General features: G+C 42.8%; 1 protein-coding gene and 1 long non-coding RNA gene across 2 annotated transcripts in view; one reads left to right on the top strand and one right to left on the bottom strand.

Moving 5' to 3' along the window:
• The window catches only part of LOC103886886, a 218884-nt gene extending 207059 nt beyond the window's left edge, over window positions 1-11825 (bottom strand). Inside the window, exon 1 of the long non-coding RNA XR_650729.4 lies at window positions 11478-11825. This is a non-coding gene — a long non-coding RNA (uncharacterized LOC103886886). The remainder of the gene's footprint in view (window positions 1-11477) is intronic.
• Window positions 11410-14331, top strand: MSC (musculin). The gene is made up of 2 exons (XM_003902856.3): window positions 11410-12256; window positions 13137-14331. The coding sequence occupies exons 1-2, from the start codon at window positions 11723-11725 to the stop codon at window positions 13221-13223; spliced, it is 621 nt and encodes a 206-aa protein (XP_003902905.1). The 5' UTR covers window positions 11410-11722; the 3' UTR covers window positions 13224-14331.
• The last annotated feature ends 8732 nt before the right edge of the window (window positions 14332-23063 follow it).

Here is a 23063-nt window from a genome sequence, read left to right as displayed (position 1 = left end):
GCATTATTCATAATAGCCAAAGATTGGACATATTCCAGATGCCCATAAATTGATAAATAAATAATTATAATTATTAAAAATAAAATAATTATATATAATGAAATATTAATTCAGGCACATGAAATTGAAATACAAAAAGAAGCTAAAATATGAATGAACCTTAAAAAACATTATGCTTGGTAAAAGAAAACAGGCATTAAAAGTCTGTAGCTTATTATATAGAAAGTTTTTCAATAGAATATTATTTTATATATGTAGTAGGTCCAAAACAGATGAATCTACAAAGACAGAAAAACTAGTGGTTGCCAGGGGCTCTGGAAGAGGGAGAAACAGGAAGTGACTGCTAATGATTATGGGGTTTTGTCTGGGGGTGATACAAATGTTTAGGAATTACAGAGTGGTGATGGTTGCACAACCTTTTTGAATATACTTAGAAATCACTTAACTGCACATCGTTAAAGTATGAACTTTGTGGGATGAGAATTCTGTTTCAATTAAAAGGAAGGTTCAGTGATTATCCAAGCAAAAATATTGTAATCAAAATTAGTATTTTTCAACCAAGTAGTATAAACATTAGAATTAAACCTAAAAAGTCTATGTGTTTTTGTACCACAAGTAACTTTTACAGTAACTATAAAAGTTACTTGTGACATTTTCCTCCCTGGTCAGACTCATTTTCTATGGCTTCTAAAATGAATGCTAAATATCAAGAACTAGAAGATTTACTATTCCTTTAAATACTCTGGAGTTAAGCAGAGTGCCCAGCATTGTAGCTTAGCCTGCTTATTAAATTTCCTAGTATTTCACATGCATTGTCCAAGAATATTGTATTAGTATGGGTTCTCTAGAGAAACACAGTGAATAAGGAGAGTGTGTGTGTGTGTGTGTGTGTGTGTGTGTGTGTGTGTCAGAGAGGAGAGGACAGAGAGACTTATTTTAAGGAATTGGCTCACACGATTGTGGAAGATGCAAGTCTAAACTCTGGAGGGTAGCCTGGCAGGATGGAGACCAGAGAAGAGCTGCGTTCTAGTCTGAAAGCAGTCTGCTGGCAAAATTCCCTCTTCTTCCTGGAAGATAAGTCTTTTCTTTTATGGCCTTCATCTGATCAGATGAGACCCACCCATATTATGGCAGGCAATCTTCTTTACTCTAAGTCTAGTGATTTAAATGTATATCTCATACAAAAAAAAAAAAATCTCCACAGAAAAATCTAGAACAATGTTTGTGCAACTATCTGGGTACAATGGCCTAGCCAAGTTGAGACATAAAATTAACCGTAATGGACATGATACAGTAACAAGAGCACTACACTCTCATTCTAGACATCTGAGTTCCCCTTCAACTATCTTTGTATTCTTCAGCAAGGAACTTCATCTCTCTTAACTCCAATATCTTTATCTGTAAAATATGAGGGATAGTAAAGTTTAAAATGAGAATATAAGGACATGGGGGTACAATCTGACATACTCTGCTTTTTTGCCCCTGTTAAACAACATGTTAATGAGTGCCCTATAGCAAAAATGAAGAAATCATAAGTTTATTATTGATTTAAAATACCCTAAATTTGCTGTGCTCCAAATGACTGTGGAATATGTTGAAAGAAATCTGCTAATATCTCCAGATAGCCTAAGTTTTGAAAAATAGTTTGCATGTACGTCTGTGTGTGTGCATGCATTCATGTATTTTGACCTTAAGTCCATTTTACATAGATAAGGCACAACTGAAAGATCTGAGAAATATATAGATCACTCCATATTATATTGTCAGTGGCATCCCCAACATTTCTGCAATATGGTGATACTGCATCTTTGCAAATCCTTCCCTCTCCACCTACCCCAAAGAGTTAAAAGTATGGCTTCATTTTGCCTCTCTCCTGCATACCATGGGTCCCCAACTGTAGAAACTTCATCTAAATCTCCAAGAGTATTTCCCCTGATCTCCAAGTTCCTAAATTGCATCTCTACCTCATTAAAACTTAATGATTCCATAAACAGTTCATTCTTGCAAGTTCTTGCTATTAAAAATGTAAACAGGTTAATTTATTAAGATTCAGCTATTTCTAGCTGAAAACCACTCCATGTGAATCACTATGCTAGATAACTTCACATTTGTTAATGGGTATAAGTGCTCATCAGTGTCGTCAAAGCCTTAACACTGTTTTGAAATACATTTCCTTACCCCTACTCAGACTCCTTTTATATTCTCCAGAATGGTTATTCCCCACATTTCCTGTTTCTGTTTATTCTAATAACTCATGTCTACCCATCTATTCTATGCAGATAACTTTAATTCATATTCCGCTGAGAAAACAGACCATCAGGGACTAACTTATTTAACTTCCCATTACAAATCTCTACTGATCTACAGAGACATCCTACAGTATGTATTTTCCTCTTATTTCAGGCAAAAAGATACATACATCCTCTTCTTTAAGGCTAACTCATCACCCTCCATTTCCTGTGGGATTTGCTCCATCACTATTCCCATATTTTTAATATATCTTTCCCATATGCTAATATCTTTAATCCCCTCCCCGTATTTTTAATATCTTTAATCTCTTTCTTTTCTCCAGTATCTTCCTCTCAAAGTACAAGCATGCTCAAGCAGGTATCCGTCTTAAAAACAAAACCAAAATAAAATAAAATATGTTTCCTATAAAGGTGTCATTCCAAAGACTTCCACCTGGGGCTAAGACTGCGTAACAGGGATAAGACTTACCTTTCTACCTAAAACTACCCTAAAACAGACAAAATGTATAAAACCATGGTTCTTAAAACATTCTACACGAGTTAATAAAGGACAATAAATCCTGAGAGATGGGAAACAAACAAGGGAAGCCCTACAATTGTCCCAGCCAGTGCTGTGACAGAGTTTCCAGGCTGTGGAGCAAGACAAGGGGACCCAGGAGAGCCAAACAGACTCCTTGAGTTGAGAAGACAGACCTGAGAAGCTAGGCAGACCAAAGTAGCTAGAATTTACTGGGCAGGGTGGCAGAGGGAAGAGAGGTGCACAGAGAAAGAACCTGGGGATCTGCAGAGGGTGTCCCTTTAGTATTCAGTCAATCATCACGAGCATGTGAGGAAACCACCAGAGGCTGAAGGAAGCACCACCACAAAGAATGAAAGGGAACACAGCCAGTTACTCACACAGAGCCAGGAATAATATCTGTTCTAGCCAGACTGGAAAATTTCATTTTCCCAGGCCATTAGGTTGAGTGCTTATAAGAGTCTTGCCTCAGTAATAGAGGACAATTAGCTCTAGAAGGAGCACTGCTCTGATTCCTTCTACACATCTTAAAGATCCAAAGAAATCACTATTTCCAAGTAACTTAACTGCATCTGAGAACAAAGATCAATAATATCTGGTGGAATACAAAATTTCTCAGTACCCAAAAGGCAAAATTCATGGTGTCTAGCATCCAGCCAAAAGTTACCAGGCATGCAAAGAAGCAGGAACATGTGCCCGATTATGAAGACAAAAAACAAATCAGAACTGACCCAGTCATGGAGCCAATATCCTGGCCAGGCTGGGCTTACTTCCTTTGCTTCCTTACCTTCTCCCACATCCTAATTTCAGCAGTTACCCAAGTCAGCCTCCTTCCATTCATGAGACCACTTTGTTCCCCATCTGCAAAGAAACTCAACTCCTGGACCTGGCAGGAGTTTCATCCCTACTCAACATTCACTTTATGGTCCACTCGTCTGAAGAGATATTTTCCTTGCTTTTGGACATGGCTGCATCTTTTTAGCTTTTCTGTTTTCATATTTTAGCTCTCATTGCTATGTGTTTGGAGCACAGGCGACGCTTCAAAATGTTGTCTTACCAGACCGTCTCAACTGAAAGTCCCCACCCATGACTTTCTGAAATGACTCCCTTGCTTTCAATAACACTACTGTCTTGTTTTCCTCTCGCCTCTCTGATTACTGCCTCTTTTCTCTGAATTCCCCTTCTCTGCTTAACCATTAAAAGTATGCACTTTTAAGGGCTCTACACTTGGCCTTTTGCTCTCCTTAATCTAAGCTTTGTAAGTCTGTGATCTCCTGAAATTTTACAAAGATTCTGAGTTTTTTCAGTCAGGAAAAAAAATGGTAGCAAATGGTATTAAAAGCACTATTTCATTTTCATGTAGAGAAAAGAATGTTCCTGGGACGTTTATAATAAATATAATTGTTGAGTTATTTAGACTTCCTCTGGGCACTGTGGCAAGCACAGTGTATAATAAGTAGGAAAATATACTCCATTTGATAAGAGGAAATATTCCCTAGAAGTCCATTCAGTTAATAAGAAGTGTAAAAGAGTCCTTATAACTGCTGACACTGGGTAGAACACATAGTAATAAACTGAGCCAGTAAACTGAATTGGCTAAATAAAGGGCAAATGATGGGTTTAGTACCTGTCTCCCATTAATTATGAGCACAGATGGGCTTGTGTTCATGTGTATGTGAGAGTTTTCAATCATCAAATATTTATTTGTGTTAAATGGAAAAAAATAATTTTTTTAAAATGAAAAAAAATAATTTGAGACAGTATCTTGCCCTGTCACCCAGGGTATAGTACAGTGTTGCAATCACAGCTCAGTACAGTCTCAACCTCCCAGACTCACACCTCAGTCTCCCGAGCAGCTCGCGCTACATGTAGTGCTCCCACGCCTGGCTACTTTAAAAAAGTTTTTTGTAGCGATGGGGCCTATATTGCCTATATTGTCCAGTCTGGTCTTGAACTCCTGGGTTCAAGCAATTCTCCTGCTTTGGCATCCCAAAGTGCTGGGATTACAGGCATGAGCTACTGCGCCTGGCCCATCCAATATTTAGATAGTACCTTTCATGAGCTGCTAGACATTAGGGGTACCCCTATGAACAAGACACAGCCTCAGCCTTCATTAAGTTTACCATTTAATCTTTTTGTTTTCCTCTTATTTATTTTAATTTTTTGGGTCTCTTTCCTAGAGGAAGTTGCTTAAGGGTGGCAGTCTAAGAAGAAAGAGGAGCGGAGTGGTGAAACAATGCATGAGAATACCTTAAGTAGCTCTGTTTCCAATATCCTCAAGGAGTTCTCCTTTAAAACTGAAACCTGAAGAGGAATGTAGCTAGGTTATTTTTATTTGTTTGTTTCTGCTAATTGGACAGAGTAACATAAATGAGCCAAAGGGGGAAAAAATTAAGAGAAGTGGGCATATTTCCTAAAATACCTTCCTGTTTTGATCATCCGTTAGAGCTCACTTTAGAATTGGAGGCCAGAGGGCCTTGGGATTAGGGAAACAAAGGTCATATGTAAATAAGTTAGGCCCTTCTTTTATAGATGAGTTGGGTAAGGGGCTGGTTGACAAAGAGGACAGAATCTTTGTTCTGTGACACCAGGAAGTATCTATTACATGAGAACTTCCTTCTGGCGCCAGGAGGCATTTAGCTGATGTTCTATAGGGGATGAGCCATGGCTGTGGGTTGCACTTTAAGCAAGGCCTGCTACTGGGAGAGGGAAAAGGGAAAACATGAGCTCCTACGGGAGAGAGAATGTGGAAAATAATATAATAACTGACCTTCTACAATGCTTCAGTTTCCACAGAAGCCTACATGCAGGCAATCTCATTTAACTCTGGCAACTTCCATGGGTTACATACAGAGAAACAAGCTACAAGAGTGTGAGCATGTGGCCCGAGGCCTCTCAGCTGATAAATGCAGAGATCTCCTGATGTCCACAGCAAAAGGGGCTCTTTTCAGTACATGCCACATGACAGGATGATATTTCTCTCCTTGGTTAACTCCACAATTAAACCAAGGTAGGCTTGGGACCAAACATTGGAGACCAGAGCTATGTGCTACAATTTCAAGGGCTGTTTTGATAACAGAGTATTTTCACATTTCCCGGTATTGCCAATAAAATCAAAAGTACTTAAAAGGAGAAAATCTCCTGAGACAGAACTTTCTTAGCTTCTGCCTAAGAGTGAAAGGCTGTTCCAGGGGTTTACAAAAATAAGATTATTTTCAGATCTACGAGCCACACTCTTAACTCAGAGTAGGACTGGGTTAGTATTCAACATTCTTCAGGATTCTCCAACATCATGGAGGGCCACAGATTATGTAAACAGGCCTCCTACAGAAAACTTCACTAGAGCGCCTTTACTTTCTGAAAGCTGGGCTTCTATACTAGGCTAATTGAGTATTCAAAGTCATTTACAGGAAACACACAGCATTCCAGTTGGAACTTGGGGTTCCCAGGACAGTTAAGCCTCAGCATCTGCTCCCTAAAATCTAGAGATATTGTTAAAAAAACAATTCCTGCAGAAGTTGCCTACAGCTTTAGTTGTCAAGACAATCAATGAGGACGTTTTTCTTCTCTCCTGAAAGGCAAAGAAAAATCAGGTCCCTGCTGAGTCTTATCACTTTCCCTCTCCGCAGCCTACCATTTTTCATTGTTAATTTGTTAAGCTTGGCTTTTCCACCTTCAACCTCCACAAACCATCCAGGCACTGGCTTCTCCATGCTAAGGCCTCACAACGTTCAGAGGGAAGAGTAAAAAATCTTGCCACAATCCTTAGATAAATAAACCAGCAGCAGAGGCCTGGTTATGTTGTGGACGACAAAGGGCTCCACATGTAGGCTTTGACTATTTCCATGAACGCCCAACCTGATGGCTGGTGGGGCCCGGGTAAAGGGAGTTTTCTTCCTTTTCTGGTCCAAAGAGTGGTGGCATCCTGCACAACACCAGGACAGAGGCTGCCCTGAGCCTGTAGCAGAGCCCAAGGCTTTGTGCAGACAAGGGAAGAAGATCCCAGGCCTTGGGTTATCCAGACCTAACCCTGGGCCTTACATGTGACCTGTCCCCACCTGACTGGCTCTCCATGTGACTATCATCCTATGTGGCCAACATGCACCGAGACTAGCATTCCATGTGACTAACATACCACTGAGCAGAAGCATTCCTTTTTCCAGCATGTGTGTGTGTCTGGCGGAGTGTGTTATAGATAGGAGGTTGAGTACACGTGGTGATATGCAGGCTAGATAATACAGAGAAGCTTATTTTCACAAGAATGTGCCCTCCCAGTGGGTGGGAGTGGGTCTCACCAACACCTTGCCACAACCAACAGTAGATGCTCAATCTATAGGGGTATAGTTAATCCATGAGATTAATCCCTGAATTGTCCAATAGAAATATAATGGGACCTGCATATCTAATTCTACATTTTTGGTAACCACATTATAATAATTTTAAACGGTGAAATTAATTTTTTTTTTTTTTTTGAGACGGAGTCTTGCTCTGTCACCCAGGCTGGAGTGCAGTGGCCGCATCTCAGCTCACTGCAAGCTCTGCCTCCCAGGTTTACGCCATTCTCCTGCCTCAGCCTCCCGAGTAGCTGGGACTGCAGGCGCCCGCCACCTCGCCCGGCTAGTTTTTTGTATTTTTAGTAGAGACGGGGTTTCACCATGTTAGCCAGGATGGTCTCAATCTCCTGACCTCGTGATCCACCCGTCTCCGCCTCCCAAAGTGCTGGGATTACAGGCTTGAGTCACTGCACCCGGCCTAATTTTTGTAATATATTTCATTTAACCTAATAGATTCAAAATGTTCTCACTGTTTGGCATATAATTCATATTTTAAAATATTAATGAGAGCTTTTATATTCTTTTATTCATATTAAGTTTTCAATAATGGGTATGCATTTTACAGTACAGTACATGAATAGCCACATTTCAAGTGTTCAATAGCTTAATATGGCTAATGGCTTCCATATTGGCCAGTGCTGGTCTAGATTATTTGTTTTCCTAGATCAAAAGTATAGGCAATTGCCCAAAGGTGTGGCAATTCCTCCAGGCAACAGGATGCTGTGTGTTGGTCCCACAACTATTTCTTAAGTACCTACTCACTGCATAGTTTTGACCCGGCCTTCACAGAGGACAGAGGAAGCCTTTGCTCTTCCTGAGTCCTAAGTCCACATGACCTGCCCAACTCTAGAGTTTCTCACCCATTACTTAATACGGTGTTGGAGGAAAGAAGTGGTAACAAATGGCCTTTTTTTCTATGGTCTGTAATTATCATCCCACCTCATGGCTTCCTTATTAAAAAATAAACCAAGCCTGCATTGTTCAGTGTTTCAATCTGTTAGGCACTGATCTGTGTTCCGCCTGGGCATGCTCCTTTCACCTATATCACACCACTAGCAGGGTTTCTGGCTTAATCCTTTATGCCAGTAGGGAAAGTAAGACTTGGAGAAGCACTGTAATTTTAGGGTGAGAGAATTTGGGGGAAGAAAAGAAAATTTCTAATGAGGTCCCATCCTTTTTCCCCTCAGTGAGGTCCCATATGGAACCTGTGAAAAATGTCATGTGATGAGACCATGTACTTCAGACCCTAGCAGCCTGCAGTCAAAGCAAATGGAACATCCTGGTACTATCTGAAACCCAGAATAGGACCTGGAGCACAAAACTTGGGTCAGGTTCTTGCCCTGACTTTTACTAGCCATGCAATATTGGGCAAGGCAATTCATAATACTAACTAGCATTTACTGATCTTCTCCCATGTACTAGGCTCTGACCTAGCCAACTGCTCATATACTTTCTCTTCCACTCAAAGAGATAATCCATTTTACAGATTAGAAACCTAGGGCTCAAAAAAATGCAAATTCCAAAAGTCATATATCCAGCAAGCAGGGAAGCCAGAATGAAGAAACATTAAAGGTAATATTAAAGGAATTATTAAATATTTTGTTTTATAATGCAACTTAAGCCCTACTCAACCGCACTGAATATTTTTTAAATGTCACTAAAGAATTTCAAGACCACTGATGTACACATAAACAGTCTATACCTGTTTCAAATCTAAGAGTTTGTAAAGCATAAGCTAATAGGAATTGATTTCAGTGTGCTTTATAATATAAAAATAAAGGCTGTATTATTCATTTGCAGTATGTAACTTGTCAAAACCATGAAAAACACTAGACTTTCAAAAGAGATAGTTACACTTACACTGTTCAGCTCGAGAGGCTGTTGTAATCATCTAAGGAGAAGAAAAAGTAATAGCACTTTGAAAGTGTAAGGAGGTGACCAAATGCCAGATATTACAAACATGTTAAAGCAAACTGAAGTTATATGCTTATAGGAAATGTACATCAGATACTTTTCCTACCCTTCATTACAAGTCTGCAACTTGAAAACAGTTATAAGTGAAAATATAACTTGATTTCAAAAAATGAAAGAAATGGAGGTTAAATGAAAATGAAAGATGAAACAAACAAAATAAAATATCTGACTTTCTTGAAAGGGAACAGAGGGAGGGTGAGGAGATGGAGTAGAAGAGAAAGGGAGGGAAGTAGGGAGGGAGGGGATGAGAGAGAAAGAAGACAGGGAGGGGGAGGCAAGTGCTGTGAAAAATAAGCCCGAACTGGTGGGGTCAGACCATTTCTTCAAGAAATCAAGAAACTGGCCATGACCTCCTCAGCGTTGAGGCTGGGTATAGTTTTTGTGACTGTTTAGAGAAATCTAGCGCTCTCCTCACCATTAATCTTTTCTAAAGAAAGACTTTGTTCTGCACCTGTATAAACAATTCAGATTTTAAAAACCTATTCGCCTGCCCCTAATGTGTGAGACTATATATTTATACTGATAGCTTCAAGTCATCAATAGTCGTTGCAGAAAGCTAGCCTGGCTCTCCTCGATCCATCTCTTTGCCCCTTCTTGTCCCTCTCCTCTCCTTCACCTGGCAAGGTGATCCTAGGGTCAAGTTCAAGTTCAAACGCTCCAGGAAAGATTTCCACACTCTGTCAAGTATTCCCTGCATTTCCCCACCCCAGAGATAACTTAGGGCAAACGATCTTTTTACTCAACTTGTCCCAGAACCAGCCCATCCCCTGCCTCCAACCAAAAGACAACTTGTACAGGGAGAAAACCTTTGCAAATGCGGGTGAGCGGGAGGGGTTATGTGAAATACTCCCCCCGCCCCAAAACGCCCCCGCTAAGGATAGCATGGCCTGGGAGACTAAGGTGGAATGATGCCTGAGTGATGAAGTCAGCCTCTGACAGCCACCTGTTGCAGCAATTCAGGCATCGAGCTGGACGCATTTGTTCTGCTGTACGAACTGGCGGGAGCCAGGCTGGCCCAGCTATCTCTGCCAGCTCTGTCCTGGACTGACTCCACATCGGTCCCCTTGCACCTTGCTCAGCTTGGGAGCCTGTGGGCTTTCAGGAAAAGAACAAGTGAACACCTAAGCCAGTGTGAAGACTCAATTTCATCATTGTAAAATGGGGTAACCATATGCCAAACTTATACGGGTTTTATTACTCAGTGGGCTGCTCACAAGCCGCGAGTACAGTGACGGGCACCCAGTGGGAACCCAGTCTCTGGCCACTGGGGCTCGTATCCACAGAAGTACTTATCCCCTGACCAGGAATTGCGACGACCTTCGAGTTAGGAAATAATGAGAACGCAAAATTGTGTTTTCTTGTGTGGAAGAGCAGGATGTTTTAGTCTTGTTTGGAACAGAACATGATCATTCAGGGTGCTCCTTTCTCATTTTTACTTTGAATGGATGATTGTGCTAACTTAGCATTCTGCTTCCAGGAGCTCGCCCTTCAATACACAATCGATTAAATACAATAGCAGGGATTCCCTACACTATAATACAAAGCGTTAGGGCCGGATCCTCCATCACATGTATTGTAGTATTAAAACAAAATCACATCACGCATGGAACTCTCGAAATAGTGGAAAATACCAGCTACAACATCCAGTGATGTGTGACCCGGAGGCACGGGGTAGACTAGAATACCGACGGGCCAAGATTCCGAAACGCGGATTTTGAATCCTTTTTTCTACTTAGCTTAGTAAGTTTGGGTCTTTTACTTAATGTCTATCTAGGCGGCTCAGCTTCAAGTTCTGCAAATTGGAGATAATATCATTAAGTTACAGATGTTATTTGAAAATGCAACGAACCATTGTAACCATTTTTGTAAATCATGAAGGTATACTACAAGAAAAGGAGGAGGAAAATGAGAGGTGGTAACTTGTGCCTTGTTGGATGTTGTTTGCTTGTTCCGCTCTTCCTCTTGTCCAGCAAGGCTTGGGCAGACAATCATACATCATGAATGATTAACTTGAAAACTGAGTTCTACTGGAAAGACTGGCAGGCAAGCAGAGGTCGGGATCCTGTCATCCCTAAGTGTTTGGTAATCTTTGCCACTGCTAAGATTACCTGGGGGTGGAAGCACGGTCGGTAGGTACAAGATCTGCCCCTTTACTCCCCGAAAGCTCACTTATCCCACACAGACATGCTGAAGGTCCGTCGGGCTTCGGTGCCTAAATCTCGGCTCTGCAGAGACGTCCCCTTCCCCCGCCTCCACCAACCGCTCCTCTGCACGCAGAAAACCGGTCCCCACCCCTTCCACGCCCCTGCCCCACCTCTTGCCCCCCTTTCCAACCCCCTCTGCTTTGCCCGGGGTGGTTTGTTCCAAGGAGTACAGATAGTCTTGTCAAAAGGCGCAGCTCACCGCGGTGCGCGCGGATTTCTGGACTTGGCCGCCAACTTGTGGTCCACGCTCCCCGGGGTCAGCGGAGGGGCGCGCTCGCTCTCACCGCCCACCTCGCTTTCGCACCCCGCGCTTCCTGGCCTGGGTTTTTAGTCTTCCTCGGAGCGCTCCCTGGCCTCCGCCTCCGCCAGGGAGCGGAAGGCGGAGACAGCGAGACTGGCCAGGGGGGAGGAAAGCCAACGCGTGTGGGCGAGGGGGACAACAGGATGTCCACGGGCTCGGTGAGTGATCCGGAGGAGATGGAGCTTCGGGGGCTGCAGCGGGAGTACCCGGTCCCCGCCTCCAAGAGGCCGCCCCTCCGCGGCGTAGAGCGCAGCTACGCCTCGCCCAGTGACAACTCGTCCGCGGAGGAGGAGGACCCCGACGGCGAGGAGGAGCGCTGCGCTCTGGGCGCAGCCGGCAGCGCGGGAGGCTGCAAGAGGAAGCGGCCCCGTGTGGCTGGGGGCGGCGGCGCAGGTGGCAGCGCGGGCGGTGGTGGCAAAAAGCCCCTCCCGGCCAAGGGCTCAGCCGCAGAGTGCAAGCAGTCGCAGCGGAACGCGGCCAACGCCCGCGAGCGCGCCCGGATGCGCGTGCTGAGCAAAGCCTTCTCCAGGCTCAAGACCAGCCTGCCCTGGGTGCCCCCCGACACTAAGCTCTCCAAGCTGGACACGCTCCGGCTGGCTTCCAGTTACATCGCTCACCTGCGGCAGCTGTTGCAGGAGGACCGCTATGAGAACGGCTACGTGCACCCAGTGAACCTGGTAGGGGCGCGGCGCGCAAGGAATCGGGCGAGCAGCCAGGAGATACCCAGGGCAGGGTCAGCCCGTTGGGAAGAATTCGAAAGGGGTGGAGGTTCTGGGACTGGGAACGAGAAGGCCAGTTTAATTTCTCCCAAATCAAGGGAGTGGCCAGCCATTTCTCTGAAGAAGAATCAACCATCCGTGTGTGTTTGCATCGTTCTGAACATTGTACCCCAGTGACAGCCATTGACTAATATCCTACTTTCAGGGTAAATCTTGGTTCCAACTCAGTCTGCCACCTGGTTGCAGACTGACAGCAAATCTCCCTTGCCCAACTTTATCCAGCTAAGAGTCTGGCAGGTTTGAATCGGCAAGCCATTTCTTAAAGGAGGGAAAGCCGAGCTCTATAAAAGAGCATTTGCATTTTTAGAAAAATTGCTTCTGGAAGATAGTAACGTTTCCCCAGATGGGATTTGTCTGGAAAGTCCCTCTCTGATCTGCCAGCTCTCCCGGCTTGGGAAAAATCCTGTCCAAGCCCAGTTCCTACTTGGAGCTTGGAGTGGATGACGGATTGTGTGTGTGTGTGTGTGTGTGTGTGTGTGCGCGCGCGCGCGTTAGGGGAAGGGAACTAAACTACAGAATCTCAAAGTCATACGAGTTTCACCAAATTTTCCTGCGGGCAAACTCCAGGAAGAACCGTGAACGGATATGGCACGTCTCGGATTATCAACCTCCAGTAAAATGAAAATCTTAGTTCAGAGAAAGGACATGCAAATTCCCAGAATGCTGATAAAATTTTAGCTACTCCAAGTCGGGAATATCTGGGGTTCGCGTGGGAGAGCGGTTTCGGTTTGAGACAATCGTTTCTCTCTAGTATCTGACGTTCTTTTTGATTTTACAGACATGGCCATTCGTGGTCTCGGGAAGACCGGACTCTGACACCAAAGAAGTTTCCGCAGCCAACAGACTATGTGGAACCACCGCTTAAATCGTACTGGAATTCACTTGATGGGATTATTCGTTAAATGCGAGTGTTTGGGGGCCACGGAGAGAAGGGAGAGCTCGTGAGATGGGAAGAAGTTTCCGTTGGATTCTCCTTGACCCTTCCCCTTTCCCTGGAACTGTGATCACGACAGGTGGCGGGCATGGCTGTCTCTGCTCAGCGCCCACGGCTACAGCTGCGGCGGATCTAGGCGACCACGTTTTGCCTCTCCAGAAAGAGCCTCCTTTCGTGTCCAGAACGGGGACGCAGGTCCACCCTCGGGCCCTAGCTCTGTAGACTAACTCTCGGCTGCTGCCCCAGCCCGCGCCAGACAGCCCAGGGGTCCGTTCTCAGCGGAGCCAGATTCATCGCACACGTGCGGGACGATTCCACACAGCCCGGGCCTTTCGCGGTGACACAATGGTTAGGGAACGATTAGAACGCGCTCTACACCCGCTTTAAAGACAGCAGTCTAGACGTGAGATCCGCGTCGGGACAGAGTTTTAAGTGACAAAGAAGGGCGAGTAGCCTCTCTGGGCTAGGTTCGTATCCCAGCACAGCGCCCTTCTAATGGGCGGGAGGAGGCCCGCTGCTCGCAGGGCTAGGTGGAGACACAATTCCCAGACCACCGCAGGCGGATTTTGCCGGGCGAGCTCCGGGCCGTTCGGCCTCCCTTCCGGGTGACTTCTTCATTCCGGTCTCCTTCCCAAGCTCCCGGCTTTTTCTAATCAGGCGTCTGTCTACCCTCCCTACTTCTGGGCTGGAGCCTCCCCAAGCACCACTGCGCCAACCTGGCTGGGATCGCCTTCGGACTTCGCTTTCCGCCCCGCTCCTGCTCCTACCTGCAGCACTCCCAGCTCCGACTCCAGACTCTCTCCCTCAGGCCTCCCCACTCCAAGCTCCGGGCGCCCCAACTCCAACACCGCTTCCCGCCGTGCAGGTTCTTCCCCGCGCGGAGGAGCGCGCAGGGTGGGCGGCTAACCATAGCAAGTGATCCTGTGATAGGGAACGCGCCCCTGCCCCGAGGCTGCACTACCACAGGAAATAACATATGTAAATAAATTTATTTTTTTATGAATAATAAAACGCGCTGTGAAACTGTGTGCCCCTTGGAGGTGTCAGGATGTGGTCTTTGTTGCCCTTTACTGAGATGGTTTGGCTGTAGACGTTAATTTTTAAGGTGGTGGTCTCCTCTGGTCAGGGTGGTGAGTCATTGCGGGCGGAATGGTGGCGATCACTTTTGGATCACTCCATTTCCAAACGTCATGCTTTATTAATCTCTGTGATTCTGCTGCTTCTCGCGCCGGGCGTCCTAGAAAGTCCTAAGAGTCTTGAGGCCCCTGCTGTCCTGACAGGCATACACTCCTCAAGCTAACATAGGTGTACGTCTCTCTTTCTCTCTCTCTCTCTCTCTCACACACACACACACATAACACACACAGCAGCTACTCCAGCTTAAAGCACACGCCAATCCTTACAATTGCAAGTAGTTCAAAAAAACCCCTAAGGCCCATCCACAGGTCTCCAGTGTAACTGGCAGAATAAAACCCTAATGTGAGAAACCAATTTGTATTTCAACGGTGCTTTTCTTATTTCAAATGTTTATATAGCTTTTTAAACATACACTCATTCTACGTGTTATTTTCTTCCATTTGCACTACAGTTTTTGTAGAAGGTAACAACTTGGAAACCCCATCATACAATTTTTAAAATGGCTGGTTCTTTTAAAAGCAACGTTCTCTTTGTAGAACATTTAGAAAAGTGTGAAGGATAAAACTGCACAAACAACTGCTCAACTTGAGGGTCTGTCCATTTTGTGCAATTGAAAGGCAGTTTTCTTGACCCTGAGAGAGAAAAATACAGCTGGATTTTAGTTAGGAGGTAAAGGGGGGGGGGGGGGGAGAGTGACTTCCTGTTTTGAGCTAAACCAACCAAAATGCTAAAGAACTGCTTTCTGACAAGATAGTCTTGGGCTTTTATTCATAACCTGGGAGGGAACCCACCCTGGGGATCCAGTCCTACATCAGCCGGTGTCTGGCATCAGGGGCTTTCTGACAAAAGGGAACCTCAAGTAATCTGTGTCAGGAAACCCTACCATGGTTAAAAGCACTTCAGCCGTGAGTCCTGGGTAGACAGCTTCTTGAGGAAGAGTGTCTGCTGGAGGCCAGATGTCAAGGTCATTTCCAAAATATCCAGCAAATTGGAGTCTTTTCAAGGAAAAGAGGCAGCCCAGTGTATGTTGGTTAAAGAGAATCTGAGCGTCTAAAGAACCCAGCTTGAAATCAAGCTCTGCCACGGGGTTAGTGAGCATGTGCAAGTTTCATTATGAACACCTCTGAGCCTCAGTTTCCTCTTCTGTAGAATGGGGGTCATCACAGTGCCTATCTGGAATATTACCTTAGGAATAAATATGATAATGTATTCAAACAAATCATTTAATATGCAATGAGCAGTGCACTAAATTCTGGTCACCAAAGGAAATCCAGAGGGAGAGGGAACCACTTCCACAAAGGGGGATACTTAAACAGGTGTGACATTCCCAGAGTCCAGTCATTAAGGTTGGGTCTTGTTTTGAGATGTCTGAATTACAACCGTGAAACAAAAATGTCCCACAAGAGTGGACAAACAGAAATACAGAAAACCAGACAGAATAGCTATATTTGTAGTGAATACAAATAAGAACAAGCATTTGAATAAACAAGGAAACATTTGGGCAAAGTTCCACAAGTGAAAGAATAATATTTAAAATATGTGTTTCTATAATTATATTCCTTCTGGCCAATTCAGGGGTAAACTCACAGATTTTCTGTCTCTAACGCCCAATTAAGGTGGTGCTTTGCACTGACTCACATGTACAGGGAGTGCTGCACTGCACTCTGGAAATTCATTTTAATGGCCACTTTATAGTCCCATAATAGATAAAGAAAAAAAAAAAAACTTTCTCAAGAATGTTCTGCTCCACAGTATATGTAAAAAGTCCAATGCCAGGAATTATGTTATTTAAGAAAAGAAGAAGAAAAAGAAAGAGGCCACTTTCTAGTAAGTCCCAGTGAGTCCATGTAAATTATGCAAGCTTCTGTGCATGTGTTGCTGTTGGGAGAGGCCTTAAACATCTTAAACCAGTCTTTTCTTTATGTACCATGACTAGAGTGTGTTCTAAGTGGTAGACAGGCATCACCAAATCTCTCTCTCGTCATTTTCCTTTAGAGCTCTGAGTTTGCGAAATGGGAGTTGGGGCTGGAGAAGTGGGCAGGAAGTGGGGTGGGAGGAGGGCTTAAGAGAAAAAAATGAAGTATGTGCTTAGGGTTACACATACTTGAGAGAAAAGATGAGAGGAAAGAAGTCTAAGAAATACAGTGTACAATGTGCTAAACAACAAACAAAATGAGTAAATTGAATAATACTCTTCAGGGGGCTTTTTGAGGGACCAAAGCATTATTATTAGTGATGCTGACTCAACCGAAGAGAACAAAAATCCCCTTCCACAGACTCTTCCTAAGATGAATATCTGAAAAGAAACGCTTTCAGCACTGTAATTTTGAAACATTCAGGCGTTTCTCTTGGTTGTGGAGTTGAATTGATGCTGTGCATATTCTTTTGCACTGGGCTTCAACTTATAATTTCACTTTAGTCTGGCAGCTCCTTCAACAGATAGCAACAATGACTCTTAAAATTTACAAAAGACTTTTACAGTCACAGATTTTTCCCTGATAATAAATGCCTAGAAGTTAAAAAAAATAAATAAATAAGGAAACATCTCTTGTCTATAAACACACACACACACAAATAACTAAATGAACACATTCTATGTTAATAGGAATTTGGTAGATAATTTGGTTGATACTTCTGAAAAATATTAAAAATTAAAACGGTAACTCAGAGTCACATTTGGAAATGAGAAACAAGGTAAATCGATAATTCACTTCTCACCACCAAGCTTCTGACTTGTGGGAAAGTCCACTAGGAGGTACCAGATTGGCTCCCTTCGTAACTGATCACCTGGCCATATCTTCTTTCAGTGTGAACTCTGGATACTCACTTGTGGGCACCCAGGGTGTTTGCATCAGTGCACTCGCCACTCTCCATTCATCCCTTTCACTGTTGTGTTCACTGTTCACGTTTTGTGTTATTTTTCTTCCTTCTCCCACAAGAGTGAAAGTTGATCCAGAGAAATCCTTCAAACCCAGGGATCTAAGAAGGTCCAGAAAGTAGCCACAGTCAGAAATCCACAAGTAGTCATGTAAACTCAGGTAGCATTTAGCAGCCTTCTCTCTTGTTGGTTCTGCTATCACCAAGATAGTTCTGGATCAGCTTTGAGATTCTTTATTGCTTATAGTAAAGGGGATCATGGAGCAAATAAAAGCTGGGGCTTTCATTTGGTGAAAATATGATGTCTCTATGGACTATTAGTAACTTTGAGCAGTGGAACAGGAGGGGAGGAAGAGCAAGAAGCTTTTATCTTTTACTTTTATTTGTTTGTTGAAAGAGTTTGTATATTACTTTCGGAATTTGTAAAAACTCACTGAAAAAAATATTCACAAATGGCTGGGTCAGATGTAGCAGGTTCCAGTCCCACATTTCCTGGTGCTGCATCATGCACCTTACCTCTTCTGTAAGGCAGGAATCATTCATTCACCTCACACAATACTTTAAGAATGGATGACATGAAATCATCTCATTAAGCACTTGAGAAATGCTCCATAGATGAGAATTAAAAAAAAAAAAAGCAAGATTTCCTTTCTCTTTTGCTTATAACAGTTTATGTCCTTGATCCTCTGAAAATTTATCCCATCAGTCCCTTTTGCCATTTTATCACCTTGCTCTTTTATGCTACTTTTGTATATTGACCTCTTTCTTGTTACTAAGGAGAAATTTTCATTAAGCTTCTTCTTATAACATTCAGCATCAAAAATTATGCATGAGATTTTAAACTCATTTCAGGGTACAAGATAAACCAATGAATTTGTTTTGATTTTTTATCTTCAATTATTATGGATACATAATAGCTGTATGACTTATGGGCTACATGTGATATTTTGATACAAGCATACAATGTGTAATGATCAAGTCAGGGTGATTAGGGTATTCATCACCTCAAAGTTTTATTGTTTCTTTGTGTTAGGAACATTGCAGTTCCATCGTTTTAGTTATTTTGAAATACACAAAAAATTATTTTTAACTATAGTCACCCTATTGTGCAACTGAACACTAGATCTTACTCCTTATCTAACTGTATTGTTATTTGCATTAACCATGCCCTCTTTACCCTCCCTCCTCACTACCCTTCCCAGCCTCTGGTAACTAATATTCTACTCTCCATATCTGGGAGCTCACATTTTTTAACTCCCACATATTGGTGAGAATACTGGATTCAAAAAAGTGGTATATATACACAATGGAATATTATTCAGCCATAAAAAAGAATGAAATTCTGTCATTTGCAACAACATGGATAGAAATGAAGGAAATTATGTTTAGTGAAATAAGACACACTGATGGATTTTGATGTTACAGAGTACCACAAATTTGTTTATCTAATTTTCAATTTCATGAAATGTTACAGCCAACATTTCAGAAACTACACTTGTGGAGTTTTGGTGTCATATCAAAGAATGTTCACATTTACTTGCAATATCCATTAAAATATGTTTACATACATACTTACATACATACATTTTACATACATACAACATTTTACATACATATTTAAAATACAATTACATGCCTTACTTATTTCTCCTTATAATTACATGTCTTTGTGAGGCTGGAGTTTCAACCAAAATAACATCACAACCAATTGAAGCAGAAAGCAGATATGAGAATACAGCTGTCTTCCAATAAGTGAGACATTAAAGAGATTTATTTGCAAAAATATCAAATTATGCCACCCTTTCCATCAAAATGTTTTAGAAACATAGTTATTTTTCATTTAAAATGTTATTTACACTCACATGTAATTAACTTATTTTAAAATTAATAAATAAATAAATATTTTTATTTGTTTTGATTTCTTTTTATTTTAATTAGTTTTTTTAAGAGACTGGGTCTCACTGGTTTTGATTTCTGATCCAGTAAATATCAACAGATACAAGCCAGCTACATAAGCAAAAGCTTTTAAGGGTTTTTAATAACTTTCAAAAGTATACAGAGACCAGAGATGAAAAAAGTTTGAGAACCACTGGCCTAAATAATTCTTAAGTCTTATTTCATTGATACGAATTAGTAGTGTTTTCTTGATTTTGCAGCAATCTCAGTAGGACAGAAGCCCGTAGATCAAGTGTAGGTTGGATATGGGAGTAAATATTTCATCAGAAAGATTGGCTAGAGAGGTTAGGATAATGACTTAGCTGGGCTAGGCTTTCTCCATAAACACCTCTGTAGTCTAGCCAGGCAAATCAGTAGGGCCAATGCCTGAGCTGGTTTCCTGAAATCTGCACTCAGAAGGCTTTCTTTACCACCTCCTACTCTTTCTTCCTAGTACCCATCTCTCCTCTCTCCTATTTAGGCCCTTGAATTTTGAGTCTTTGTAACCTTAGGGCTGGACCTGGAATTCAGATGAAAGGAAAAGTGATGCCCAAAACCCAGAACTCTAAAATCCCATTTATTTTGCACATATATTATTATTCTCTGAGATCTATGTTAGAATCATAACATTATATCATCCTAATAAAGAAATTTATTTCAAGAAACTTGGGAATCATTTTCATTGATCCTCAATAAAGACTATTTTATCTGTAGGTTTGCCAAATGACTGACAAATATATTTGCTCATGATAATGTAGATTATTTTCTCTAAGGTAAGCCACTAAAATGACTAAATGCAATTTAAGTACAAAAGAAACAAAAACAAACAACAATAAAAAAACCGAGGGAATCCTCAAATATTTTTGAAGCAAGCTTCTTCTAATGTAAAGAAAGGATACCATAAAATAAAAAAAGTCCAGGTCATGAAGGCCAAGGGATTCAAATAATCTTTAAAGAAACTGTTCCAAGAGCTAGGGAGGGAGAAAGAAGAGTCCCTTGTGCAAAAGTGACAAGGACACTGAGATGGTTTGGATCTTTGTCCCCTCCAAATCTCACATTGAAATGTGATCCCCAGTGTTGAAGGTGGGGCCTGGCAGGAGGTATTGGATCATGGGGGCATATCCCTCATGAGTGGCTTATCGCCATCCCCTTGGTGATAAGTGAGTTCTCACTTAGTACACACAGGAGCTGGTTGTTTAAAGGAGCCTACCACCTCCTCCCTCTTGCTCCCTCTCTAGCCATGTAATATGCCTGCTCCTCCTTTGACTTTTACCATGATTGTACACCCTCGTCAGAAGCAGATGCCGGTACCACTTTCCCCGCAAAGCTTGCAGAACTGTGAGCCAAAATAAACCTCTTTTCTTTAAAAGTTACCCAGTCTTGGGTATTTCTTTATAGCAATGCAAACAAATTAACGCAGACTCCTCATACAAAATCCAACTAAGGAGCACCTATACCATAAATAGCAATGCTCTAAAATGTGGAAACAAAGGGCTTAGGAGCCTGAGAGGACAAGGTGGGTAAACAAAATATAAAAAGAGGACAGGGTTGTGAGTGATGGAACTTACCAGAGGTGTGCTGCTAGCATAGGCTAAATGCTATGCTCCTGAGTCGAGCATCGTAGATGTTTCTGACAAGGCACTGTATTACCAGCTGTTTATATGCACAACTCTCTGGGTATCTCTAACATTTATGTATTTTCATTATAGGTTTTCCCTCAAATTGGTGAAATAGGCTAAGCTATCCACCTTCTCAGGATCAGTCTTCCTTTGACTAACATTTCTTTGGAGACTTGGAGAGGGATGAAGTTGGCTCTATTAAACTATGGGTTGCCTTGTCACAAGCATGATCCCCAGTGAACCAGAGCTCCTAGTCTCTATGCCCTGTGTAGGGGTGGCCCAGTTACTTGCTTTAACCAATAGAAAGGAGGCAGAAGTGACTCTGCCAGCACTGGCCTAAGCAGTAAGGGCTAGCAGCTTCCTCATTTACTTATTGGGATCCTTAAGCTTCCATGTGAGAAGTCCAACCAAGGCCCTGAAGGCACCAAATGGAGAAACCACCTGAGAGAGAGATGTCCTAAGACCATAGCTGAGAGAACCAAAGAGCACAGCTGACAGTGGAGACTCAGATCCCAGACATGCAATCTTAGGACCCCAGGACCCCAGGGGTGTCTTTCCGGCAAGCTGTGAAATCATCCTAGTGGAGTGAGAAGAAGCCTTACAAGGACAGAAAGCAGAGATGCACCATTCCCGCTAGGTCCTGTCCTAATTCCTGACCTAAAGAGTCATGAAAAATGAAAATATAGTTGCTATTTTAAGCAACTACAATTTGGAGTTCTTTGATACTCAGCAATAGATTTAAAAAAAAAAAAAAAAAGACATACTGTCAAGTAAATTTTTCACGTCAGCCATTTATTCAGGAAACATTTTTTGATTATCTGCTATTACCCAGGATAGTGCTGGATAGACCAGAATGAATCAGAGAGTTGCCTCTTCTCGAAGAGCTGTAAAGGAGGAAAAGGACAAACGGCCCAACAATTGAAGTGCAATGTGCCCAGGGCTATGACAGAAGGTAGCGCTGTGAGAGGATAGGCACAAACCCCAGTCCCAGGCTGTCATGGGGGTCTTCCTAGAGAGTTGATGAGGGAGGTGACTATTGGAGGAAGCAAGGCAAGGCAGCAGGAGGGCATACCAGAAGAATATAAATGATAGCAGGTTGCCATCATTAACCAGTGACAGGGATTATCATCTAGGATGGTGGTTAAGAGCACGGACTCTTACAAGTGACTTCAAATCCCCGAACTTCAGTATTCTCATTTGTAGAATGATGATATAATAGAAGCTACCTGACGGTATTGTTGGGAAGATTAAATGCAATATTGGAAGTAAAATACTTAGTATGGTGCCTGGCACATAGTAAGTGCTTAGCAAATGCTAGCCTATTAGTATTGTTGTCACCATTATCATCACACTGAGATGATCTCCACGTTCTCTTGACAAACTTTAAGCAGGTGCTGAGAGGCCTATCCCTGACCATTCAGAGTCTTTCATTTTCCCTTAAAGCTGAAAGACATGAGCCTTTAACTCATTCTGTTTCAGTTCTCCTCTGAAAAGGTTGGCCTCTTCAGAATTTAGAAAATTTCAAGGTATTGATTTGCATGACAAGCAACACATCCGGCTCATGCTGGGAGTGAGGGATTAGAGAGTAAAGTACATTTGCATGGTCAGGAGAGCTGGATAGAAAAGTGTGTAGATTGATGGGTATGGCCACGATAACATATCAGGGTTAAAGCAGCGCCAACAATAGGCACCGGCTCAGATGTACTCTCAGGATGCTCCTCTGCTTTTCAGCTCTCCTGGGGTGGATCCCAGAAGCTCTGCTCAGTCACTTCAGGGAATTATCCCCCGGTTGCTAGACTAACAACAGCCTGTGACAAAGGGAGGGAAATTTAAGACCCTATGACCAGAACTGTTTACTAGCAGGTCCAGGATTAGAATTCACAGACTCTGAGTTTCTCCTTGGCATCCAGCCCACCCAATCTGAAGGACACCAGCAGATAAGAATTTGGCACCATGACAGCTATTTCTCTGCAGCTGTTTTCCATGCACACTGGCCAAGTGCCCCGGAGCCCGTGTGGGGTTGCAAGTGGGGCGTTCTCAGAGTCTGACTTGTTGGGTGGCCTTGGGCAGTCTCTCCCTCTTCCAACTACAATTTCTCACCTAAAATGAGGTGTCTGGGCTGGATGGGGCCTTAACTGCACTACAGTTGTAAGTGAATGCCCTACTTACTATGGGTCTTCTGAACAGCACTGATTGTGTCTCC

The sequence above is a fragment of the Papio anubis genome, chromosome 8 (assembly GCF_008728515.1).
Source record: "Papio anubis isolate 15944 chromosome 8, Panubis1.0, whole genome shotgun sequence".
Taxonomy (NCBI): domain Eukaryota; kingdom Metazoa; phylum Chordata; class Mammalia; order Primates; family Cercopithecidae; genus Papio; species Papio anubis.
This window is presented reverse-complemented; position numbering and strand designations above follow the sequence as displayed.